This window comes from Protopterus annectens, chromosome 13.part0 (assembly GCF_019279795.1).
Source record: "Protopterus annectens isolate FY-2018-M chromosome 13.part0, PAN1.0, whole genome shotgun sequence".
Taxonomy (NCBI): Eukaryota; Metazoa; Chordata; order Ceratodontiformes; family Protopteridae; genus Protopterus; species Protopterus annectens.
This window is the reverse complement of record NC_056747.1, coordinates 1,161,373,266-1,161,401,022: the sequence shown is the minus strand read 5'-3', so window position 1 is coordinate 1,161,401,022 and position 27,757 is coordinate 1,161,373,266. Positions and strand designations below refer to the sequence as shown.

The following is a 27,757-nucleotide window of genomic DNA, read 5'->3' as shown; positions in this document are numbered from 1 at the left end:
ATTGCAAGTGTATTGAAACATGCAAGCACAATGGCCCAGTACAGCAAGCACGTGACCACAGCATGCTTTCTGGCCAACAGAGGGAGGTGATGGGAACATACAAAAACAAAAAAATCATCTAATGCCCAGTGGATAGTCACCCTTGCTCTCGCCTCCTTCTCTCAGTCAATGTCTTACAATGCAAGGAGTAATGAATGGGAGTGGGGCTTTAACATCAAAGTGGAGGAGATAAAGAAAGATCTTAAAAAAATCAGTTCTATTTACATCTGCACCACTAAACACTTGGCTATAAAAACTTCTCAAAATAAAACTAGTGTTCTGTATGTAAACTTTGCAAACTCACCAAGCAAGGTTGACCCCAAGACTGATAAGCCCCCAGTAAAAACCAACAGCACTCAGTAATAGTCCAAGAGAGCTGGTAATATAGAAATGCAACCTCTTCTGTTCAGGAACATACCACTGTGACAAAAAACCTAGTGCTGCTCCTGAAATTAAAATAAATTCCTGTCAGATCTAGTGAAATCATCACAAGATGAAAAGACATTTAGCATTATTTATTTATCTTTTAATAATTGGGTATATCAGCTAATAGTAACATTACATTCAGCTATGACCTTAGACAAGCAGTAAATACATATAAAATTCTATCAACATCACATTATACACAGCCCTTTGGAATAAATCTACAGATATACGAAAACTCACCATATCAGCTGATCTTTGAAAGGAAATTTTGAAGTGGCCATCAGCTATGATCACTCCTCTAAAGCCCTCTCTCATCACTTCTTCAAAGATCTCTGGCTCCTGTACTTGAGAAGGCCATGTCCTCTTCTTCCACTGACACATGCTTTCTTACCACGCCGGTAGATGGAACAGCATCACCACACCAGTCACACATAGCCCCAAGCTCCTAAGCCCTAATTCACACAGAATATGGACAACTCACATCTGCAAGACAAGTAACATGCTATAAAATATAAATTTATAATGTGCAATACTGACAGCAGGCAGAAAGGCATAGTGTCAATGGACTAAACTTGGAGGACAAATCCCAGCCCTATGCTGTTCAGTTCAAACTCTGAAGGAATGTGGGTGATTTACAACTGTAAGACAATACAAACCAAACAAGTATGGACACTTGTGAAAGAAGACTGAAAGCAGGTGGAAGGCGGGTAAATAACCCATTACAAAGGGCACTATTGAAAAATCAGTGAATATGGTGAATACTCATATCTGTAGCATGTGATTTCAAATGTTTGCTGCAGAGTGTAACAGATGAGAATAATCCCAAGCAGTCAATAAATAAATAATAATAATAAAAAAGAAAGCTACCAGTGCAAGGGAGGCAGAAATCAGACGGCAGGAAAGTAATGGCTTAAAACATCTCTACCCTTATATATGGAAGTGACAAAGGAAGCCAGACTCCTGGATGAAGATCGAAGCAAAAGGGCACAAGGTTGAAACAGGTGTTGTAGGCTGTGAAACCCAACCTTACAGACCCTTGCCTGCACTGGCTAAGTGGCAACTAGGTGAATAAACATGCCTTGGACTCCCCACCTATAAAGTACAGTTGTGTACACTTACCATAAATGTAGATGTTCGACTGTATTCACTGTTGCAGTCCTAACCAATGGGTTATCTGGCTCCCGGTAGCCCTCGATCGGCCAGAATACCAAAGGTAAGTAAAAATTACATCGGCTGTCATCGGTTGTAAAGGACGTCACGGCACCCGATACAAAAGGAGGCAGCCGACATCACTTCCTCAGTCTTTCTTGCCATAACAGTCAGAAGCCCACAGAAAACAAGGCTTAAACCAAAAGCCATTTTGGCAAATAATACCAAATTTAGCCTGTAACTTAGGAAAAGAGAAAAAGGGGAAGGGGGGAGGGAGGAAAACCAGGACTGCAACAATGAATACACTCGAACATCTACATTTATGGTAAGTGTACACAACTGTTAGGGTTGCCACCTTTTCAAATGGCCAAAGTGGGACATTTTTGGTACAAACATCAGATTTTACAGGCCGACCATACCCACAGCCAGTACAAAGGATAGAACTTAACTTTTTTGCCTAAATAAAAGCTTATTCTTGTAGCATTTTAGTTGCTTATTTTGTTTCTTATAACATTTAGGTATTTTAGATACAGAATAACTGTTTTATGCAACTATTACATAAAATATAGGAAATCATTTTGTCCCAAAATCTCAGGACATTTGCCATTTTTACAATTTTTTTGTCAGGACACAACTGCCCAAAGAGGGACTGTCCCTCGCAAAGTGGGACAGGTGGTAACCCTAACAACTGTACTATGTGCAGTCCTAACCAATGGGTTGATTACCAAAGCCCAGAGAAAAGGGAGGAGGAACCAACAGAATCAAGGACTGGAGATAATGCCCTGCAAAACAGCAGTGGCAAACCCTGCCCTGGCTCTTGAAAACAAAGGCAAATTATAATGCTTTGTGAAAGTGTGAACAGAATACCATGTGGCAGCCTCCAAAATGTCTTTTGTAGGGACACCCCTTAAAAAAGCTGCAGAAGTGGAAGCTGCTCTAGTTGAGTGAGTCCTAACCCCTTGAGGAGGAACCTTGCCATGAAAGGAATAACAAAGTAATATAATATGCAATCCATTTAGAAATGGTTTGCTTAGAAATAGCTTTGCCCTGGGTTCCAAGGGCAAAACTGACCAATAACTATGCTGATTTCCGAAGGTCTTTAGCCCTGTCCAGGTAAAACCTGAGCTGTCTATACACATCAAGAGAATGTAGGATTCTTTCACCTCTATTTCGAGGATTAGGAAAGGAGGTAGGAAGGTGTATGGACTGATTAAGAGTCAGGCTAGAAACCACCTTAGGCAATAAAGAAGGGCTGGTTCTCAGTGAGACCCTATCTGCATAGAAAATAAGAAAAGGCTCCCTAGCCATCAAAGCATGCAGCTCCGAAACCCTCCTTGCTGAAGTTATAGCCAAGAGGAAGGCAGTCTTCCACGAGAAAAACTTTAAATCTGCAGTGGCAGCTGGCTCAAAAGGAGGAAGAGTGAGTTTCTCTAGAACAAAATTAAGATCCCAGGCTGGAGTAGGCGCCCTTCCGGGAGGTCTTAAGTTTCAAGCACCTCTGAGAAACATTTTCATCAGAGGATGAGAGAAAATAGGTTGCTCAAAAGAACAATGAGCAGAAATGGCTGAAGCATGGATCTTGATAGAGGAAAAAGAAAGACCACCCTGAAGCAAATCGGCCAGGTATTCCAAGATCCAGAGGAAGGGTAGGCTGAGAAGAAGATTCTCCTCTAGCCTTCATCCAAAGAGAGAATCTTTCCCATTTGCCAGCATAAGACTTCCTAGTGCTATGCCTCCTGGCCTCCCTCAGCATGTCAACCACCTGCTGGGAAAGGGAAGAAGAAAAGGAAGGGGTCATACAATGAGCCAAGCTGCCAAATGGAGGGACTGAAGATGAGTATGTAGAATGTTTGCAATGAGCCAAGCTGCCAAATGCAGAGACTGAAGGAAGAAGAAAAGGATGGAGTCATACAATGAGCCAAGCTGCCAAATGGAGATACTGAAGGAAGGAGTCATACAATGAGCCATGCTGCCAAATGGAGAGACTGAAGATGAGGATGTAGAATGTTTCCTCCTTCCTGAACCAAAAGATCTATCTTCAGAGGAAGATGCCAAGGAGGAAATCGGGAGAGACTGCGAAGCAGTGGATACCAATGCTGCCTGGGTCAGTCCGGAGCTATGAGAATAGTCCTTGGTCGTTCGTCCCTGATCTTCACTAATACTCTGGGAAGAAGAGGAGGGAAGGCATAAACTGACAGCAGCGTCCAAGGGAAGGACAGAGCATCCACTCTCCAGGCTCTGCTGTGATGCTGTCTGGTGCAAAATAGAGGTAGAAGATGGTTGTCTGGCGAGGAGAAGACATCCACTTGAGGAGTGCCCCAACGTTGAATGATACTGTAAAAAACTGCTCTGTTCAGCTGCCACTCGTGAGGATCCAGGGTCTGTCTGCTCAACTGATCTTCCAAAATATTGAGCCTTCCTGGAAGAAACTGAGCTAGGAGATGCAGGCCCAGGGATGCTGCTATGGATCAAAGACTTGTGCTCTGTCTGCACAGGAGGTAAGAATGAGCCCCTCCCTGCTTGCTGATGTACCACATGACTGTGGTGTTGTCCATCCAGACAAGCAGGGTCCCTGGAGAAAGAAGACGCTTGAAAGCTAGTAGGGCCTGCTAGACTGCCATCAACTCCTTTAAAGTTATGTGCAGGTGCATCTACTGGGCATTCCAACTTCCCTGTATGCATCTGCCATCCAGATGAGCTCTCCAGGTATAGTCCAATGCGTCTATGGTAAGAACTTGAGTGGCAAGGGGTGGGTGAAAAGGCATGCCTTTGTTCTGTAGACAGGCTGTTGCCCACCATAGAAACTCTGTCTGCAGACATGGAAGCAGAGGAATTATCACATCCAGGTCCTGTGTGTGTTGACACCAAATGTTCTTGAGGATCATTGCAATTTCCTCATATGCAGTCTTACATATGGAATCATGAGAATGCAAGAGGCCATGAATCCCAGAGCTTGCAGGTATTTCCTTGCAGGGAGCTGGGACAGGCTTGCCAAGTCCTTGAAGTAAACTGAAAGAGTTGGCTGCTTCTCCTGGGTGAGAGATATCATCTGGGTGGCCGTGTTCAGATTCGCTCCTAGGAATGTTACCTCTTTGGATGGCACCATTTTTGATTTTTCCTTGTTGAGAGTGTAACCCAGGGAAGAGAGAAGAGTCTTTACAAATTCTAGATCCTATAACAGCTGTTCCTGAGAATTTGCTTGAATTAGACAGTCGTCCATGTATGGATAAATCTGAATTTTCTTCTGCCTGCAAAAAGCAATGATTGGAGCCAGGCACTTTGTGAAAACTCTGGGAGCAGTAGATAAGCCAAAGGGCGGCGCAGAGAATTGATAATGTTGCTTACCCACCCTGAAACGAAGGTATTGCCTGCAACTTTCCCTGATAGGGATGTGCAAATAAGCTTGAGATCCAACGTTACCAGCCAGGAATCCTTTTCTAACATTGGCAGCAACTGATGCAGAGAGAGCATTTTGAACTTTGGAATTATCAAGAAAGAGTTCAGGATGGATAGACCTAGGATAGGATGCCAGGTGCCTTCTTTTTTTGGAACTAGAAAAAGTCTAGAATAGAAACCCTGGCCTACCTGCTGAGCAGGAACTGATTCTATTGCTCCCAGATGTAACAGAGACAAAATTTGCCTTTCTACTTCTGCCTTTTTGTTTGAAGGAGCATCCAGGAATCCTTTGGGTACTGGAGATGTGTGGAAAGAAAACTTGTGTCCTAGGGATACAGTTCTGAATACCCATTTGTCGTCCGTGATGGTGGCCCAGACATTTGCAAAAAGGGCCAACCTTCCCCCGAAGGACTCTCCGGGCAGGCAAGAACAGGCAGAAGTTGAGAATGTTTAGATTGAAATGCAAGCTTAGAACTTCCCGCCTTGGAAGAGGAAGCCTGCCAACGCTTAGACCTTTGAAGGGTAGCCACCTGTCCCCTAGAAGACTTGTAACCTCTAGTCCCAGAACAGTTCTGTCTGCTGGTATCAGGGAACATCCCACTCTTAGAAGGGCAATTCCTGCTAAAGCGAGGAGGCTGAACTTGCAGAAAGTCTGTCCTTATGCAAAGGTACATCTAAAAGCTTAGCCTTGACAGGCTCTGGTAGGGGCTGCTCCCTGAGCCAAGCGTGCCTTCTAATAACAGAGCCAGTAGCTGTAGCCCTGCAGGAGGCTTCTAGAATGTCAAAACCACAATGTAATGAATGTTTATTAACAAGACTGGCAGAATTCAGCAAATCCTACATATCCTTACTCTCCGCCAACAGAGGCACACTTGTTATCCTAGACTTAAATAGCTTCCAAGGTGTGCTGCTGCTACTTCAGCATATGAAAAAGACAATTAGTAGACCTAATAGCAAGAGTGGCAGAGGTATAAACCTTTTTACCCCACCTATCTAGGTTCCTAGATTTCCTGTCAGAAGGAACAGGATTTTTAGTAACAGTGGCCTTAACTCCTTTAGGGCCTTGAGAAATAACCTCTGAATCAGCCAACGGATTCCTGAAAAGAAACAAATGAGAATCAGGGACTCTATAGTACCTGTCAGGTTTCCTGGGAGCAGGAGGAACCGAATTTGGAGTCAAGGAATTTTCCAGAAAAACATCATCAACCACCTCCAACACAGGTGGAATAGCCAAAGGCTTATGCTGAGGCAAATCCAATAACTCCCTAATCCTTTTCTTAGAAAGGGGATAATCCTGACTTTCCCATTTAAATTGCTCCGAGTGTATTTAAAGTATCACCAAAAGAGAAATCTTCTGGAGGAGAAGCAGAAGGGATGGACTCCTCTGCGTCTGAATCCTCAAAAGGAGAGAAAGCCTGAGAAACTTCCTCTTCATCAACAGAAATGGTAGAAGTATCAGAACCTGAATAAGACAAAGCCTCAGGAGAGACATCCCTACTTCTTTTTGAAGGAGGAGGCTGTGAACCCCTAATAAGAGTCAAAAGGTCATCAGCCATTTTAACTATTTGAGAATGAGGGGAACGAGAGGAAACTGGAGCCTGCTTCTTCACAGGCTTATGACTGGAAGATTTACCTGCAAGTCTGAAGGACTCGGGAGGCCTGGCGACTGCCGAAAATGCAGCCGAAGTAGTCGGTATGAGCTTGCTGTCTGAACGAAGAACGGAGGCCTCGGACACCAGAGTCAGCTTAGCGGCTCCGGATCCAGCTGAAGAGGCAACGGGCGGAAGGTCAGAAGGCAAAATGGAAGCCGGGGGCCTCTGAAATGGTCTCACCCGAGGCCTGCGGTTGAAAATCTGCAGGCTGCAAAGGCGCCTCACTGGCTACCGTATGACTGACGACCAACTTAACATCATCAGAGGACTTGACCTTCGGAAGCCTGTCTCGGTCCTTATCCTTACGTTTCTTAGGGATATCCGAAGCCTGAAGACCAGCGGACGCCATACCGACAAACATAGGCCAAACTCCAAAATGTTTAGCTAAAAGCTTAGCCAGATGACAAATAGTACATGGATTAAAGGAAGCACAGAGATCACACTTAGGAACATCGTGGTCAAGGCCTAAACAAATAATACAATAGGAATGAAAATCTCTATAGGGAATCTGCTTTCCATAGGTAGGCAATCGTCAACTTTTTCTGACATTCGTTAAGGCAAGAAAAGAGGATCCCCAATGGGGTACTTAGCTGTAGTTGACTTCAACTTTGTAGTCGGAAACAAAAAAGGTAAACTACCAACCAGCACTCATGCAAGAAATGCTAATGCTTCGGGCTACGCGGCAAGGAAGACTGAGGAAGTGATGTCGGCTGCCTCCTTTTGTATTGGATGCCCTGACGTCCTTTACAACTGACAGCCGAAGTCATTTTTACTTACCTTTGGTATTCTGGCCAATCGAGGGCTACCGGGAGCCAGATAACCCATTGGTTAGGGCTGCAACAGTGAAGCACGATGAACATCAAATGAAACAACTTGTCTACCTTCTTGATCTCACTCACCCAAGTTACAAATACCCCTTATCCTCTCTTTGGATTACATTCCTCAGGAAAAAGCATAAGATGAATGAACTTCTTGAAAGACAGTTCTGACACCATTCTGGGAAGAAAACTTGAATCTATCTTAAATCAGACCCAGGCCATGAGAAAAAATATATATAAGTGCAGCTCAAAGCAAGTGAGGGTATGTGGCTCCAATATTCACTTTGGCAAAAGTTATGGCCACTGGAAGTTAACATAAGGCATTTGTCAGAACACTCTGTAAAGGATGAGACAAACACACTGGCAGATCAGCTACTACACAGATGTTTGGTTCAGACAATGCCTTCTACAAGGAATATGTGCCACATGAGAAGCAGACTGCTGCAGATCGCTCCCACATGGTGTTTGTTCAGACTGCTTTTTCAAAGGAATATGTGTTGCATTACATGCAAATTGCTGTTGTTAACTACAGCATATTTAAAGCTATACACTTATTTTTTTCAACACCCCCTTTTACATACATCACACTGACATGCATTATATAAATCTGAGACACTGGATGAATTTAAAGCTGACCTTAAAATTATGGTAAGCATGTCAAGGTCTTCAGATCAAACAGCATTTCGGTCTGCATTCAAAGTCTCTGTGGTGAATGCTGCTTTTTGGTCCTTAGTCTCATGAGCAAACTACTGAACAGTCCATATAGATCTGTCTGGTTCCTTCTATGCCTTTCCAAGTCTAGAATATTTAAGATGACAGCTCACTCTGGACATCCGATCTCATTTGGAAAGAGTTCTTACTTCATTAAAGCCTTTCCTGGACACACAACTTCAGGAGTCCCTCCACAACTCTACTATTACAATTCTCACATTCGTTTTTTCTGCTACAGTATGAATTGTGACACTTGTGACTGCTCATCTTCTCTGCTCTTTGATGTATTTGTTTTACACATGTCTGTGACAACTGTCTTATACAAACATGATTCACTCTATACAGCTTTCCATCTTCACAAACACGGTCCTCGATTCAGCTTTTTCAACAACTATATATTTAATCTTTGTTTTGGAAACTTTCCTGCGGCTTTTGCATTACTTTGTCCTCTGCTTGCAAATGCTATCATCTTTTGCGCTTTCTATCACAGCAGTATTTTTGATCCTGATGATTTCTGCTAGACTTCCAGGCACAAATAATGTAGCTGAAGTAGTAATCGGTTGCTCAACCTTCTGCCCACTGATAATTACGTTAGTGAGAGATTGAGTCCCTACAAGTATTCCAACATACCAATGCTTGTAAGACAGCAATCCTCAGTTTTTGATACAGCTCCTTCTCATGAGATAATTTTCATTGTGGGAGAATTTCCTCCTTTAAACCACTTGAATGTGTCTGCTCTGACTAAGGGGCTTTGAATGCCCGAGTTACGTATAGCAGATCACCGTCATACATCAGGGACTTATTACCTTGAGAATATACACTTTAATGTGTTAATTGCACATGCACTTCTGTCCGTCAATTCATAGCTACATAACAGACAGACAATCATCTGCAGACAAAAACCCAAATTTAAAAGCTTCTTCCAGCCTCAAGGAGGGCAAAACAATACAGAGTAGAGGAAAAATTTGAAGTGACCCCGTCCAGTTCTCTAGGTTACCTTAAAGGTGGCAAGGGTGCTACTCTGCTTGACATGTAGAGGATGTTTGTTCCAGAGGTGAAGGATACTTTGGGATATGACCCTATCACACCTACATGTCTCATTTATCTGTTGATGATGGTTTAGTTCTTTTAAAATGAGCATTTGAGGTACCATTTGTTCAGCAAAGTAATAGGAGGTCAAAGAGGGTTGGATCCTTCATGGCTTGAAAGGTTAGACTTCATGGAATACTCCATAAGAAACTGAATGCAGAGAGAGATCTGCCATTACATCCTGATAACCAAGATTTTTGAGGCCACTGATTTTTATATTTACGAATCTCTGAGGTATCTCAATTAGAGTGATATCTTTAGACAAATACATCTCAAAAGGTACGTTATTCCTTACTTAATGGGTCTGATGAGATACTCTGTAAAGAGTAAATACATTTTTGGATATAGAGATGCCTTTTGGAAATTAGGTGAGCTTTCTAAACTACTGCACAGCACAAGGGTTAAAAAAGGAATAAAAAAAAAAAGAAAGAGTGAACAAATCCCTTACAAAAGTGTCTGAGTGGAGGAGTCTGTCACCTATACGGTATGTGAAAATGTTTTGTTTAGCAATATGAAAGCTAGATTTTATTTTCACATTTAATTCAATACAACTGACTTGCAACAATTGTTAGCATGGTCTAACTTGTGCTGTAGAAATTGTGGGTCAGGGGTAGACTGAGCATCAACAACTAGTTTACAGTCATCTGCAAACTTTGATAATCATAGGCCAGTAGTGCTGGCCTGAAGATCTGAGAAATAGATGTGAAATAGGAGACAGCACAGCACTGAGCCTGGTGGTACACCTGGTAACCTTTTTTGCTTTTGGAAATGGCACCTTCAGTTTTAACCACTGTACTACATAAAAGATTTTACACTCATATTTACAAGTATGCCGATAATAAAATTTAAATCCACCACACTGGCTGAACAATGAAGAAAAGGAGGAAAACACAGACATAGCGAAAACCACAGTTTATTACCCCTTTCGTCTCGAAGAGACTTCCTCAGAATAAATTAACAGCACAATTACAACACATTATATATCAACCCCATAAATTAATCAATAATTCAATTAAAAAACAATTACGTTTTCTAAAGTCACAAAAAAAACAAAAAAAATTATACAAAAGTATATAGTAAAAATCATTTTAAAACTTTTAACCTTCTGTTTTTAAAAAAAACACTTTATATTAACAGAATCATTCATACCAGGCTGCTTATCAGCCCCTAACCTTAACTGCCATATCGTTTACTTTTGTTCAACACAGTCTTTAAAAGAACCACCCGTTATATTTTCAGTTACTTGTTCCAAAACAGAAAACACATTTTTTTAATATCCTAAACATTTCAGAGAACGTTTAAATAGTGCATTATTACTATTTTTTTAATAGAGTAATAATGCTCTTTAACTCTTTTACTCTGTTTTGGAAAGGCTGACTAACAATGACTGGATATTTTAAAAGTGATGTGTTCATAGGTTCATAGATTTGTACTAGGCTAACTGCCCTTGTGGGCCATTTTAAGTCTAGCCAGTTACCACATGTGAGAATCAAACCCTGCACCTTGTGTCTGCAAGGTGAACGCCTTAATCATTATGCCAACCTCCAACCTCTGTCTGAAGCTACAGCTGTGTCAGCAAGGTTTGGAATGTATACAACTGAGATTGTGTCACTATGGTTTACTGTCATTTATATAAATGTAACATGGCCTATGTCATGCATCTTAATTTAATAAAGATGTTTCTTGTTAAAGAAAAATATATTTCTCCTGGCAGTTTTGATTCAGCACCTCATTTGTCTATCCCAACGCTATGCATGAACTATCCAACTTGAATGCTTAAGGCGACAATATACAGCCTTATCAAACTAATTTCCTAATCATGAACCAATTAGTTATCCCATATTCAGTTATGTTTCTTTTTATTCTGCATACAGATTATGCAAATAAGGTGACCTTGTATCTCCTTTTCTCTAAGAATTTATTACAGTTTATTATAGTTCACATGGTCAAAGGATTTATAGAAGTCAACAAAGCAGAAGTAAACTTTTTTTCCTTCTGGAAATCCTTTGCTTTTTCTATTCTCCAGCAGAGATTAACCGTACAAACTCTGGTGCCTCTGCTTTTTTAAAGCCAGATTGTACATATGACAGTTCTCAGTCCATGTATTGCTGGAGTCTAGAGTGCAGGATTTTTTTTAGATTGCAGGATCTTGATCATTACCTTGCCAGCATATGAAACAAGTGTAATAGTGCAATGTAACAGAAACTTCAGAACTTCTTCTTAGCAGTGCCCAGTTTTGGGACTAGAATACAACCTGATCGTTTCCATTCCAGTGGCCACTGCTGTGTTTTCCAGATTTGCTGTCAAATTCCAAGCAGCACTTAATAGTATCACTTTGTGGGATTTTAAACACTTCGGCTAGAATTGCATTACTGAGCAGTCTCAGTAACTCAACAGGTAGCACACTTGCGTTTGGTGTTGGAAGATGGATGGTGAAGTGGTACAGAAGTGGTACAAAAAACTCCCTCACCAGCCTCAGTAAGAAGCTGAGATCCCTCATAAAATCCTCAAAAGCTAGTTATGAAAATAAAATTGCCAAAGATTCCAAAGACAACCACAAGGCATTCTATAGTTATGTCAAGAATCTAAATGGAAATGCTCAGATCTGCTCTGAACTACAACAGAATGGCATTAAATATACTGATCCCAAAGATATTGCCAATATCCTGGCAGATCGATTTAGTGCCAACTTCATCCCCCTCTCACCCCCTAAAGGGCCCATCTCAATACCAAAAGATTGCCAAATTCCAATAATCACAGCCACACAGGTAGAAACAGCACTCTCCAAAGCTAAGAATACAGCATCCATGGGACCAGATGACATCCCAGGCTGTGTACTACATGAACTACAAAATTAACTGGCACCCCACCTAAGTGTCATGTTTAATCATAGCCTCACCTCAGGCTTCGTGCCCACTGAGTGGCGCACAGCTACACTTATCCCGCTCCACAAGGGAGGATCGGCCTTGGATCCCGGTAACTACCGTCCCATCAGTCTGACAAGCCTGATCTGCAAGGGCATGGAACGCATTACCATGGAACTTATAAACAAAGACATTGGCAACCTTCAAACACTGGACCCCACCCAGTTTGGGTTTGTGAAGGGCCGATCTTGTTACCTGAAACTGATTGACTTCTTCAAATCGGTCTCCAGAGCTGTGGACGAGGGTAAGGCGGTCCACACAGCCTATCTGGACCTCGCCAAGGCCTTCGACACCATCCCCCCATCTGGAATCATAGATAAACTTACTAAGCTGGGCATAAATCCCTATGTCACTCGATGGGTTGCCAACTGGCTTACTGACAGAACCCAGACTGTAAAAGTAGCCAACTCCAAATCTAGCTCCAGACAAGTGACAAGTGGAGTACCTCAGGGTTCAGTCCTGGGACCAATTTTGTTTGGCATCTATTTCTCTGAAGTACAGGCCAACACTAAGGGACTCTGGCTAACAAAGTTTGCAGATGACTGCAAACTGGAAGCCATTATTGAATCCCCAAATGATGTGGATATTCTACAAAAGGGCCTTACAGAAACAGATGCCTGGTGCCAGAGCCATGGGCTCAAGCTTAATGCCAAGAAATGTATAGTTATCCCCTTTGGAAAAAAAATGTACCCATTAACTACCACATAGGTGGCAGGACACTAAACATCGAAAGTGTGATGAGAGACTTAGGGACACAAGTGGACAGTGGTCTCACTTTCGATAACCACATCGCCACAACAGTCAGGAAATCCTTCTATGTGGCGCACCTCATCACTAAGGGCTTTTCATCCAGAAAAAAGGAGGTCATTGTCCCACTGTACTCATCCCTCATTAGACCCATTATAGAGTATAATGCCTCATTTGGTATGTACCTCACAAGACATCTGCAACAGCTGGAAAGGCCACAGAAATACCTCACTAAAAGAATCACAGGCCTAAAGCAGATGCCATATACTGACCATCTAAAAAAACTCCAGCTATACTCTGTGGCATATCGTCTACTCAGAGGCGATCTCTGCTTAACATACAAGGCCATGTCAAACCCTGAGCTGTTGGACATGCTTCACTTAAAGAAATCCCAATCCCTCAGAGCCACACACTCCAGGGATCTAAACCTTATCATCACAATGAACAAAACATACTGGAGGGATAGGTTCCTGACCCAGAGACTCCCCATACTCTGGAATAGACTGCCCATACATGTCAAGCAGAGCGCCTCATTGGCCCTCTTCAAAAGGAACCTTGATGATTGGATGGGAGATAGGAAATTCACCCCGGGGATCATGTCAGTCGCCCTGCTAGACAGGGGCCCAGAGAAGTAAATATTGTGGGAAGAAATTTCCAGGGAATTGTTATGGCTAGGCTTGCATAGGCCTTAGGGCCGATAGCCTAGTACCAACCTATGAACCTAAGTAGTGTTGTGGTCTCATAGCAAGAGGTTCTCCAGGTCGATTCTCAGCTGGGGAGGGGTGCCTTCTGTGTAGACTCTGCATTACCTCCCTGCGGTCATGTGGGTTTTCTCCGGGTGCTCCGGTTTCCTCCCACAATTAAAAGACATGCATCTGGAGCATTTCTCCTCAGGCCTCTGCTGAAAATTGGCTACATTCCAATTTGGACTTTCCCGGTAAACAAATGTTAAATAAATAAATAAATAAAATAACTCAGAAGGCTGTGGGTTCTACTCCCACACCAGAAAGTGCAGTGCAGCATAAGAGGGTGATGCATTACTGACTGTGCTATCCTTCAGATGAGATATTATCCTTCAGATGAGATATTAAACTGAGGCCCTTATCTGCCAAAGATGGTTGTAGCACACATGGATGTAAAAGATCCTACCATACCTCTTGAAAAAAAAAAAAAAGTAGGGTAAGATCCTCAATGCCCTTGGCCAAATTTCCCCTAGCAGTTAATATGAATACCACCTTGGGTTCCCCTGCCGCACTGCTTAAATGACACTAACCTGGTCAACAGAGTGCAACTAAACACATATACATACATACATTCACACATGCTTAAATAAAATCAATTATATCACATCCTGAAGCCGAATTATTAGTAAGGCCCATTTAACTTCACTCTCCAAGATGCCTAGCTGTAGACCAGAAACTATGTCATTGTATAAACCACAGTTCTCCCTATATACTCCTGTGTATTCCTTGCCAGTGTAAAGTTGTCAGTAAATTGTCTGTGAGACTTCAGCGACTTTCTGGTGTGAACTTGATCCAATATTATCTGCAAGTATGTTAGCAATATCTTTAGGGTCAGAGTGGGTAATACCATTACGAATTAATTCAGAGCATTGCAGGGTGTTATTTATTAATAGTCTGATTTGTTTAACAAAGGATGCATGATTATCTTTGACTTTGGATGCTAATTTATTTTAATTCATGTTCCACTTTGATTTTCATTATGCTACCTTTCAGGTTTTTATCATTTTGATAGTCATTAAAGTGGACAGATTTTGATTTATCGTAAGCCGTAGTTAACTTTATTCTTTTATTATAGAACTTATAAATACCAGCATTTCTCCAAGTTGTTTAATTTATGCCCCTCATCATATTTGACTCTGACTGGTACTGCTTGGTTTGTGCTATTTGTTAAAGGGGGTACAGTTCATTGGGATTAGTGACAGTTGAGGCTACAATGGGGCTGGAAATATTACAGCTGAATTTTGAGAGTTAAAGCAGTTTTAATATGTTTGCTATTCATTACAGCAGAGTGCACCTCTAGACGTTTCTGCAGTTACCTCTTACTGTACCGTTAGGCATCAAATATTGCTTGTTCATATTGGCATTAATAATTCCAAAATCATGCTACATTTAAGGTATCAGAATAATTTATCTTGAAGCATACATGACGGCAAGCACAAGTGTATTGATATTTGACCTCTGTCAATGAGTATTTGTTAAAACTGTAAGGCGATAACTTCATTTTTTTAAAGGCTTAAGCCACACCCACTGGGAGTTAAAGGTGCACACTCAAAAGAGCTGTACTGCAAGGAATTACTTAAAATTCCTTGAATAAAGAGGTGTTCATCATAGTTGGTTTAGATGTCCAAAAGAGATCAGTGATTTGTGATTGGAGTTGACCAGGGATGAGGACACTATCATATCAGTGAGGATAAAGCCAAGAAGACTTTGTCCTATAGGGAGCTGGGAAGTTATTTATAAAAGGAAGTTAAAATTTAGAAAGCTTAAGGATCTTTGGGCATTCCTAAATTTTACTGTATAGGAGCGCCAGTTAATTGATGGATGGCCAAAATCAACAACAAAGAAGGCATTTTTTGCTTACAGGTAGTTCAGTAAGCATGTTTAGAAATCTTTCATGGATCTTCGGGGACAAAGAAGGTGACCTACAAAAAGCTATGAATTGATAATGTCTTGCTTATGGTAAATTATTCTGTATTTGTATTTGCTAAACAAGGTAAAGCACTGATCCACATTGTACCCTTTTCAGGTCTCAGCCGAGGAGAAGGTACAGTAGATGTTCAAATAGATCACTGCTGCAGTAGACCAAGCTATATGGGATGTCCTGCCTAGGATCAGACCAGCAGGACAGCTTTCAAAGCTTTAGGGCACCTTACATGCACCCTAGCCACTGCTCTGCATGACGGAAGCAGGATAAAAACAGTGACTGCGGTGCTAAAACTTCAGAGCTTTTTTGCTTCAGGAGGAGGCTAGACCTCTAACAATTAGGATCCATAGTAATAAAAATCCCACACCCAGGCATACAAATAACAAAAAATAGCAGGATGGAGGATGGGTGAGGATACTGCAGCAGTGATCTATCTGAACATCTACTGCTACAGTAAGTTTACTTACACAGTTGTATTATGGTCAACACTGAATCCCTTCTGCGGTGGCCTAAGCTATATGGGACAAATACCCAAACTTTAAAAAAGGAATGAGAAAGATGGATCAGAGTGCAAGAGCCCACTGAAAACAGCCTTTAGCAAAGCCTGCTGTGCATCTAGAGGAGGAGTCTAGTTTGCAGTGCTAAGTAAAGGTTTGAGTAGATGACAGCTGCCTCTAGTAGATATCTAGAGTTCACCCCTTTTCAAAATGACGCAGAGATGCTAGAGCCCCGGTATAGTGGGTCCTGAATTTACCTAGAAGTGTCTTGTTATGGTGAGAATAACACAAAACAATAGTGTGGGACAACCACTTAGAAACTGTTAGTACAGACAATGCCAGTCTATTTTCTTATTTTCATAAGAGACAAACAGCTAATCACCAGTCCTGAAGGTTTTTGTCTCGTCAATGTCGTATCAGAGTTGCCTATGGTCATCCATAGTATATAAAATTATTTCTCTCTCATTTTTAAAGCTCTGTAAGGAAAACAAGGAGATGAATAGCCTGGCTTAGTGTGAACTCAGAAACATCCTTAAGCTTAAAGGAAAGATTTGTTCTCAAAGTAACCCTCCCTTTATGAAGCATGTGATATGGATGACTCACCATAACAGCTAGTAACTCAGATACTCTTCTTGCAAATGTCAGAGCAAGATGTAATACTGTTTTCCAATACAGGGACATCAAATCACCCTCATGAGCAGGTTTTAAAAAGAAACAGTACAAGTTTTTCCAGAATAAAATTAGGATCCCAAGAAGGAACCAACCTGCCTTCCAGGTGGCCAGATATGTAAAACCTCTTTCAAAAACTGCTTCACTTGAGGTAGGGGAGAAAGGGGATCTATGGACAGACAAACAGATATGGATGAGAGATTAATCTTGATAAAAAAGCAAGAGACACTAACTCACACACGTTCTGGAGAATCACAGGAGTCTAAGCCTTAAAAGTTTCCTGATTCTTGGTTTGCCACCAACTAGAAAATACTTTCCACTTACCCATGTATGATTTTGTAGTTGCAGGTTTCTTTGCCTCCTTTAATATCTGCTATACTCAGAATTTTAACAACATTAAGGTACCTTTTTTTCCTATCATTCAGACAGTCAAAAAACTGAAGGATGGGGTGTATCAAACAACCCCGGTCCTGTGCACGTCTATTCTGTGAAGATGCTATGGTAAAGTACAGTTGTGTACACTTACCATAAATGTAGATGTTCGAATGTATTCACTGTTGCAGTCATTACATTTGGGTAATCTACTGGCAGGTTGCCCTCAGTCGGCCTGATTAACAAAGTCTTGGGTCCTGCGTCGGTTGCTGTCCCTTCTTCCATGACGTCAGGGGTATAAAACATGCAGCCGATGCCATTTTCATCAGTTTTTCTTGCTCCAGATATCAGGTGCCCCTCAAAAGGGGAGCAAAAAAAAAAAAAAAAATATATATATATATATATATATATATATATATATGCATGTAATTTAGAACACAAAAAATATACCTCCAAATAAAAGCAAATACAACAAAAAGGCTTTTGAGCATAGTAACAGAAAGAAGAGGTATAAAAAGAGAAAAGTAGGGGGCTGTCGGGTGGGTAACCAGGACTGCAACAGTGAATAGACTCGAACATCTACATTTATAATAAGTGCACACAACTGTACTATGTTCTTCGTGTTTCACTGTTGCAGTCATTACATTTGGGCAGAATCCCAAAGCTATGGTTGGGAGGATGGAATTGTACAGCATTAGGAGCAGCTAAAAGGCCCTGCAGGACAGCAGTGGCAAAGCCTGCTCTGGATTTAGAGAAGAGAGGTAAATGCTAATGCTTGGTGAACGTATGAACTGAGCTCCAGGCAGCAGCTTCTAGAATGTCACTGGTAGGAACCCCTCTGAGAAAGGTTGCAGAAGTAGACGCAGCCCTGGTGGAATGGGATCTGATCCCCTTGGGGACAGGTTTACCATGATGCATGTAGCAAAAACAAATACAATGGCTTATCCATTTTGAAATAGTCTGCTTTGAAATTGCCTTTCCCTCTGCCCCTGCAGCAAATGCCACCAGTAGTTGCTCAGATTTTCTTAGAGATTTTGTCCTGTTCAAGTAGAATCTTAGTTGTCTGTGTACATCCAATGAATGCAGAATCAGCTCCCCCTTGTTCTGTGGATTTGGGAAAAAAGTTGGCAGAGGAATGGTCTGATTAAGAGCCACACTAGATACCACTTTAGGCATAAAGGATGGATTGGTCCTGAGCGCTACCCTGTCCGGGTAGAAAATAATAAAAGGCTCCACTGCCATGAGAGCCTGTGGTTCTGAAATCCTTCTAGCTGAAGTGACTGCTAAAAGAAAAACTGTCTTCCGAGAGAGAAATTTTATGTCCGCAGCAGCAGCTGGCTCAAAAGGAGGTAAGGTGAGCTTTTCCAACACAAAAATGAGGTCCCATGCAGGAGTTGGTGCTCTCCTGGGAGGTCTTAAATTGTTGGCCCCTCAGAGATACTGCTTTAGCAGGGGATGAGAAAAGAGGGGAGACTCTGTATTATAATGAGCTGAAATGGCAGACATGGATTTTTATGGAAGTGAAAGATAGGCCCTTGTGAAGCATCTCAGTTAAATATTGCAGAATCTGAGGAATATTGGGCATTGCTGTGCTTATTCCTTGTGCCTGATTCCAGGCACAGAATCTTTTCCATTTCTCAGCATAAGATTTTCTAGTACTAGGCCTTCTAGCCTCCAAAATGACACCCATCACAGGTTTACTGAGTGATATAACTGGTGAAATTAGTTGATTAGCCATGCTGCAAGATTCAGAGTTTGGAGCCGAGTGTGTAGAATTTGATAGTTCTGCTGAGACAGTAGATAAGGTGTCTGAGGCAGGTACCACGGAGGAAGGTGTGACATATTGCGTAGGAGCAGGTACCAGTGTTGGCGAGGCCAGTATGGAACAATCAGAATCATTTTTGGATTTTCCTGTCTGACTTTTAGTAATACCTTGGAGAGCAAAGGCAGAGGGGGAAAGGCATAGACTGATAGGTTTTTCCAGCTGAAGGATAAAGCATCCACTTTTCAAGCTTTTTTGTGATGGATTCTTGTGCAGAATTTGTCCAACTGATAGTTTTGGGTAAGGCAAAAATATCTATGTCTGGAGTCCCCCATTTGCGTGTCAACGTGCTGAAGATTTGAGGATCCAGTTTCGATTCGTGTGGGTCCATAAGATTTCTGCTTAGTTCCTCTGCCAGAGTATTTTGCTTTCCTGGCAGGAATTGAGCTTGTAGATGTATTTGGTAAGTCAAGGCCATGTTCCACAAAGCCATGGCTAGTCTGCAAAGGAAGTAGGAATGGGTACCCCCCTGCTTGTTTATGTACCACATGACCGTGGTGTTGTCCATCTTTATCAGTAGTTGTCCTGGATGAAGAAAGTCCTTGAAAGCTGTCAAAGCATTCTCTACTGCTAGCATCTCTTTCTGGTTGATATGCAGGTGCATTTGATTTGGGCTCCATTCGCCCTGAATGCATCTCCCTGCCAGATGCGCCCCCCCCAAGCATAGTCTGATGAGTCTGTAGTCAGGGTTTGGGTGGCAGGGGGTGGAATGAATGACAGTCCCTTGTTTTGGTGACAGGCCTCTGCACACCATAGGAACTCTTGCTGCAGGCAAGGAATGATAGGAATCATTGTTTCCAGGCTGTGACAATGTTGATTCCATAAGCTTTTTAGATACCATTGAAGTTTCCTCATATGCAGGCTTGTATATGGAATTAGAAGAATGCAGGAAGCCATGAACCCCAAGGCCTGCAGAATTTGTCTTGCAGATAACTGGGTTTTTGTGGCCACTTGTTTGAAGTAAGTCATCAATTGGATTTATTTGTCTGGCGTGAGGTAAGTCATCTGGGCAGTTGTATTCAAGCTTGCACCCAGGAATGTAATTTTTTGAGAGGGTAACAGTTGTGATTTCTTTTCGTTTATGGTGTACCCTAGGCAAGTTAGAAGCCTTTTTACAAACTCCAGATGCTGTAGAAGAGTGTCCTTGTTTTCTGCCTGAATTAGACAATCGTCCAGATAAGGATACATTTCAATGTTTCTTTGTCTGCAAAATGCAATTACTGGTGCCAGGCACTTTGTGAAGACCCTGGGCGCAGTAGATAAGCCAAAGGGCAGTGCAGAGAACTGGTAATGCAAATAGCCTGCTTTGAAGCGGAGGTATCTTCTGCAAGATTCCCTGAGTGGGATATGCAGGTACGCCTCTTTTAAGTCTAGAGTTACCAACCAGGCATCCTTGCCTAGCATAGGCAGTAACTGTTATAGAGTCAACATCTTGAATTTTGAAATGTCTAGGAATGTATTTAGAATGGATAAGTCCAGAATTGGATGCTGTGATTTGTCTTTTCTAGGTACCAGGACAAGTCTTGAGTAAAAACCTTGTCCCCTTTCCTTTTTTGGTATTGGCTGAATAGCCCCTATAATCATGAGGGACATAACTTGTTTCTGGGCCTCTGCCCACTGATTTGGAGGCAGATCTGGCCATCCGTTTGGAATTGGCAACGTGTGGAAATGAAATCTGTATCCCTGGGATACTATATTTAAAACCCACTTGTCCTGGGTAATTACATGCCAATTTTGTGTATGAAGTGCTAGTTTTTCCCCCAAAGGGGCTGCCAAAAGATAAGTGCTTGGAAGTGGCAGAGGAGTCATTGAGACTGTTTTCCGTAGTGAAGTGCCTTGCTACTTCCAGATTTGGAGGTGGAGGCACCCCATTGTTTTGTTCTGTAAGTTCCTTGTGACTGAAACCTGGAGCCTTTGGAGTGTCTGGGTTTGACCTGAGGGGCTCTGGTGGGTACTGGAAAGGACCATTTCTTAGTAGGCCAGTGTCTACTGAACCTGGGTGGCTGCACTTGAGGAAATCTTTTACAGTTTGCATAGATTTAGCTTTGTCTTCCATCTTTTTCAAAACATCTTCCGCCTTATTACCAAATAAACTGTCCTGTTGTAAAGGAGCATCCAACAATTTTGCTTTAACACGATCAGGCAGATTTTGTTCCTTGAGCCAAGCATGCCTTCTTATCACAGATCCAGTTACAGCAGCCCTGCAAGAGGCCTCCAAGGAATAAAAACCACATTGCAAAGTATGCTTTCCAACTTGTTCAGCTGAATGCAATAAATCCTGTAACTCTATTTTCCACACAGTAAGAAAACATAATTTTGTGTTTAAGTAAGCCCATGACATGCTGTTGATATTTAAGCATATGAAAATGACAGCTTAAAGCCCTGATTGCCAGGGTTGCAGACGTGTAAACCTTCTTACCCCATCTATCCAGCGCCCTGGAGTCTCTATCAGAAGGGGTAGGATTTTTAGTAGTAGAAGCCTTAACATCCTTGGTTCTCTGTGAAATTGTTTCAGGGTCAGCAGTAGGGTTTTTAAAAAGGAATGTGTGGGAGTCAGGAACCCTGTAATATCTGTCTGGCTTACTAGGAGCCGGAGGCAGGGAATCAGGAGCCATGCTGGATTCTAAGAAAACATCATCAACAATGTCTAGAACAGGAGGTATAGCTAAAGGCCTATGTAAGGAAGAAGAAGGAAATCCCTAAGCCTCTTTTTGGATTTTTGCAAAATCTTGACTCTCCTAATGAAAATGTTCCCTTAAAGTATACAAAGTTTCTCCAAAAGAAAAATCCTCAGGAGGAGAAGCAGAAGGGATGGATTCTTCTGCATCAGAGTCCTCATAAGGTGGAATAGATAATTCCTGATCAGAAGAGGAATCAGAAGAAATGGAAACCTGATCTGAAGTTTCATAATCAGTGCCTTGCCTAGGCCTCTTAGCTGGAGGGGTTTGGGAACCCCTGATCAAGGTAATTAAGCCATTTTGATCATTTGTTTTTTAGGCATAGGGGCCTGTGCATGTGGCCCAAGCGTTTTGGCCTTGGTTTTGAAGATGGCGTCAGTTTAATATGCAAATCTTTAGGCCTGAAAACACCCTCAGAAGCCGGTGCCTGCTCAGCGGCTCCGGACCCATCTAAGGTAGAAACATTGGCGGGTTCAATACTTAAAATGTCTCATGGCATACCGGACTCTGAATGGGTCTCAGTAGAGGCCTGCGAATCAAAATTATCGGGTATCAGGGTCTGCAAAAGCACCTCACTGAGTACCGGCGAACTGGCGACTGGCTTAGGAGAAGCTTCGTTGTCGGTTTTGGACCTCAACGGTCTGTCTCTGTCTTTTTCTTTGCGTTTTTTGTGAATTCCTGTAGTCGGATTGCTAACCGACGACATTTCAGGATAGTTAAATCTTGAGCCAAAATATTTAGATGCAAAAATATACCGTCGCTTAATAGTGCGTTGGTTAAATTTAGCACAAAACCGACAGCAAGGCACGTTGTGGTCAGGGCCTAGGCAAGGAATACAGTACAAATGAAAATCCTTATGAGGTATTTGCTTCCCACAAGTAATACAATTATTAAATTTTACTGACATCGGTAAGGAGCAAGAAAAAGTTTCCCCAATGGGGTACTTTGCTTTAGGTTGAAGACTTCGGTTCTGAAACTCGAAAACGAAACGTTTAGGAGTCGGCCGACCGGCACTTGCGAACTGCATCGGGCACCGCGCGGCAAGAAAGACTGATGAAAATGGCGTCGGCTGCATGTTTTATGCCCCTGATGACCTGACGTCATGGAGGAAGGGACAGCAACCGACGCAGGACCCAAGACTTTGTTAATCAGGCCGACTGAGGGCAACCTGCCAGCAGATTACCCAAATGTAATGACTGCAACAGTGAAACACGAAGAACATCTGCCCTTGGCAATTTTCAGAATAAGGGAGAACCACCGCTACCTGGACTAAAACAGAGTCATCACAATTATCTCCGGACAGTCCTCCTGTATTGTTAGAAGAACCTTGGTTATTACAGTAAAGGGTGGAAAAGGTAACCATCTGAAATGTCAGGACCCACTTTAGCAAGTCCTATAATGGTGAGACTGAATGACAGGAAAAAATGGACTTGCACAATTTCTCAGAATATTCCTGTTTCTCTCAGGTATGGCAATCTTGGTGTTAGTATATACAAGTTCGAGTGTGAGTGTGTGTGTGGGCGGGACTTGCACACCCATACGCCCCCTTTCATATCAGGAGGGGATTTGCATGCTCCAAAGCCCCCTATCCACATCAGGGGGGGACTTTCATGCCCCATGTTCCCCATCCACATCAGCGGGGGGGGGGACTTACACCCCCCCAATCCACATCAGCGGGGGCCTTGCGTGCCCCCCCACCCATCCACATCAGCAGAGGGGACTTGCGTGCCTCCCACCCATCCACATCAGTGGGAGGCATCAACTCCTGGAAGACCCCTGGGTTCAACTTCCACTCATTAAGGTATGTCTTGGTCCTGCTCAACTCATGTGCAATATTGTTTTGCTCAGATGGAATATACGTGGCCTGGAGAGACAGATTAAATGGAGTTGCTAAATCCCAGGCTACCACAGCTAGTCTGCAAAAGGGATGGGACCTGGTTCCCACTTGTTTCTTTATGTACCACATCACTGTGGTGTTGTCTGTGATTACTAGCAGACCACCTGGAGTCCAAAAATGCTTCAGAGATTAGACAGCATTTATTAGAGCCATCATTTCTTTGACACTAAGGAGTTTTAAATTTGTCTTCCTGGTTCTAGAAGCCCTGTACTTTTGCTCCCTTGGATACAGCTCCCTATTTAAGTCTGATTCATCTCTGGTTACATACGGAGTACAGGCTCAAAGGGAGAAAGGAAGATATGGGTTGAGAACCAACTGATTTAGCCAGCAGATTAACTCCCTTTTTACAAACCACAGCAGTGAAATTTGAAATGAGACAAGCTACTGGTACTGAGTCCAAACAGTCAAATCACCAAATCTTCCTCATATGAAGTCTGGCAAAAGGAATCCTGAAAATAGTAGAGGCCATGAAACCTAGAATATTTTGTAATTCCCTGGCAGATGCCTTACTCTGAAAAACATCAGAATTACTCTTGTGCATCATTTAACTGTGCCTTGAGGAAGAAAGGCCTTCATGAGTTTTGTATCCAGAACATAACCTAGATAACTTGCCTGTGGAACTTAATGAGATGAAAATTCTCTGTTCACCTGAAACCCCAGGCTGAGAAAAAAAAAGTTTACTACCCAAGCAAGAGAGTTTTAACACCCTGTGAAGGAATCTGGAAAATCAGATAATCTTCTAAATATGGGGAAATGTGAATACCCTGCAATCTGTAGTGGGCTATTACAAGTGCCAGGCACTTTGGTTTATCTACAGACCCAACAGTGTTTTCAAAGCAAAGGTCTAGACAGAAAAATGAAAATATAAGCCAGACACAGAAAAAAAAAAGTCTCTGAAATCTTTGATGACTGGAATGTGATTGCAAGCATCTTTAAAATCCAAAGTTACTAGAACACCAATAGATGGAATGAGGGGGTAACAGACTGTAGAAAAAACATCTTGAATTTTGGAATTTTGGTGCAAAGGTTTAGAACAGGAAAGCCTAGGACAGGTCTTTTTTTCTTTGGCACCAAAAGGATTCTCAAATAAAAGCCTTTCTGTCTTCAATATGGGGGAACAGGTTCTACAACCCTCTGATAAAGTATCTGACCTAGAGTAGGACAGAACAGAAAAGTTTGATTGGGCAGACATAGAAGAATCTCTTGAAATGGAGGAAGTGAATCCCACTTCTAGGTGTGGGCTTTTAGAATGAGTCTCAGTATCCAAGTGTCTGAAGTTATCTGGTGCAAAAAGAAAAAGTGAAAATCTAGACTGGGATAGTTTTAAAGACTGCTTGGGTGGGGAGGGTAAAACACTTGAAGAGGCATATAGTCAGTCTGTTTTCTTAGATTGTATTTGGTTCTGGAAGGACCCCCCCCCCCTTCTTCTTTGAACCTCAGTGCCACTGTTTTTTTTTTTTTTCTTCTTCTTCTTTCTTTACCTGTGCCTTGTTTGGAACATTTACTCATGAAAAATGGAAACTCAGCTGGTACAAACGTTTCTATTACATTTTGAAAAAGAGGTTAAAAAATTTGCACTGAATACATTTTCCCCTTTCATCAAATCTTTTAAGGACCACAACAAAGGAAGGACCAAATAACACTTCATTACCTAGTGGGGAATTCATTACCACAGCTTTGACATGAATGGAGCCAAGCAAATCTTTTCATAACAAACCCAGTGGCAGCTTCTCCAGACACATTAACAGCAGTGTTATAACCATATTTTAAAGAGTGTTTGGTTCCCTGAAACACAGAAAATACTACAGATTTCAGCATTGCTTTAGCTTCTGAAGGATGGAGATCATCCATTAATTTCCTCATGTTGTCAAAAGAAGCCAGCAGAAAGTTAGACATTGATCCTGACAATTTACTATTCTGAAGGCCAAGGTGGAAGAACAAACTTTCTTTCAAAACTATCAAAAGTGTTTCCAAGTTTGTCAGAAGAGATAGGACTAGCTTCTGAAAGGAGTTTGGCATTTGCTGACTTTGAGAGAGAAATTACTGCAGGATCTGACCCCAAGGTTAGAAAAAAGGAATTTTTTGGAAGGAGACTTTATACAACTTATCAGACAAGCATCTGACTATCAGGCAAACTGCATGCTACCAAGAAGAACCCTCTAAGGCTGGCAATACAGGAGAAATAGCTGCATGTTGAAGAAGATCTTTGTTGACATTCTGGTATTGCCTTTTGTTCCAATGAAACAATTCCTTCATTCTGGCATTAGTATCAGGAAAGGACAACTCATCAGGTGGGGAATATGAACAAAAACTTTCTTGAGTCAGATTCTCCATTCTGTAGAGAGGGAACTTGGGAAACACCGTCCATGTTTAATTCCTGTCCCTCAGGCTGGGGATATGTATCTGAGAAAGATCTTTTCCTTTTTCAGAGAGGGAAATATTCAGCATTTAAAGACTAAAAGGCTCTAAATAAACCCTTAGCAAAGCCCAGTCAATTTTTCTTATCTATTTTTAGGAGTGGAAAAACATTTAGTTTCATGTTTCTTTTTTTCTGGGCGCCACCCACCCGCAGAAAAAGAGTGGCTTAAAGAATGGTCCCTTCCCCAGGAATTAAGCTCCTCAGAATTGATTAGCAAGGTTGTATCCCCCAACCCCTTCCCTGATGCTGGCAAGGGTAGTTCTATCTTACCTGAAAAAGACAGCTGAACAATTGCAGAAGATGTGCCTGCCTCCCAGTCCTTAGTGGCTTTGTGGAGGAGCAACACCAGAGAGGCTGAGAAAAAAGATGAGTGGTCCAAGGAACAAATGATGGCCACAGTGGAGTCATCCATCAGTTTCTGAGGCCAAGAGGAAACCACTGTGAAAATCAAAACCTCCTTGATAACTTTTTTTTTCTTCTTAAGGTACTTGGAAGGACTGATAGTGCTACTGGGACCCAGGTCCATGTTCAAGCCATAAAAGGAGCACTGGCGTTAACCTCCTGATTAGAAAACTACTTCGAGGTAAATTGTTTTAGTGACCTTGATCCTCATGACAATGCTATACAAAACTAGAACCTTTTCCCACGGAAAATGAAAATAAATAAAAGATTCTCCACATGAACTCAGGATTAGCTGTCAGAAAAAAAAAAGACAATTGGTTTATGGAGCTTAGCCGAGTCGGTAAATTCTGAAAGCAATTTATGGTTTTCCGATACAATGTTTTAATTAATGATGACTCCCAAAACCAAAGTTCAAGTCCTAGCAATAAAATTAGAGGTAAAGGTTCTTTTTCTTCACAAACATAAATATTTTGAAGGAATTGTTTCTGAGGTAAAACTTAGTGACAAACGCCAAAAAGCCTATAAATTACATCAATCCTAAATATTTTACTAAAAATAAAACTAAAGTTAATGACTTACCATAATGATAGCTCCATGTCCGATTTTTGTCCGGTTCAGTTATGGGTTGTCAGATCCAAACTTGGCACCGAATCTGAAGCTCTTTGGTTCCAGGACTCTGACTCCTCCCCTACCATAACTCCCAGATCTCCACCTTACTACCTCAGATGGAGTTTGCCGCCTGAAAAAAGTTATATTCCAAAGTACATCAATGAATTACATGCTAGGGAAGCAATCCACACTCAAGATCAGTTCCAAATTGTGTGAAAGAAGACATTGTAGGGTTATAATTCAGTGGCAGTAATGACTGTTTATAGACAGGGAATGCCAAAGTGGACCAGTCATTGGAGTCTTACTTGTGACAATTTGGCAGGGGGCAGTTGGGAAGAATGTTGAAATGTAAGAAAATCAGACAACATGAATCTATTGTTATGGTAAGTACATAACTTTTGTATCCAATGTTATCCATTTTCATCCGATTCAACTATGGAACAGATTCCCAAGCATACAGAACTAGGTGGTATCAAGGAACGACATTCCTGAGGATGGTAGGGTCAAAAGATGAGAGAGCTCTAGATTGTTCAATCAGCCTATAATGAGATACAAATGTATGAACTGTTGATCACATAGCTGTTGCACAAGTATTGTTAATGGGTAACCTACTATCAAAGGCTGTACAGGTTGCTACTGTCCTTGTGGAGTAACCCTTATGTTTAGATAGTAGAGACAAGCCCTTTTTATTGTACACAAATGAAATACATAGCCACTGCTTTGCCCAATTTAGGTTTGGAGAATGCTACAAACAGTTGATCTGACTGAAAGATT

General features: G+C 41.9%; 1 protein-coding gene across 1 annotated transcript in view; it reads right to left on the bottom strand.

Annotated features, from left to right (window-relative positions):
• G6PC3 (glucose-6-phosphatase catalytic subunit 3) overlaps positions 1-27,757 on the bottom strand; it is a 298,078-nt gene that overhangs the window by 55,268 nt on the left and 215,053 nt on the right. Inside the window, exon 5 of the mRNA XM_044055160.1 lies at positions 344-485. Within this exon, the coding sequence (XP_043911095.1) occupies positions 344-485 (142 nt within the window). The remainder of the gene's footprint in view (positions 1-343; positions 486-27,757) is intronic.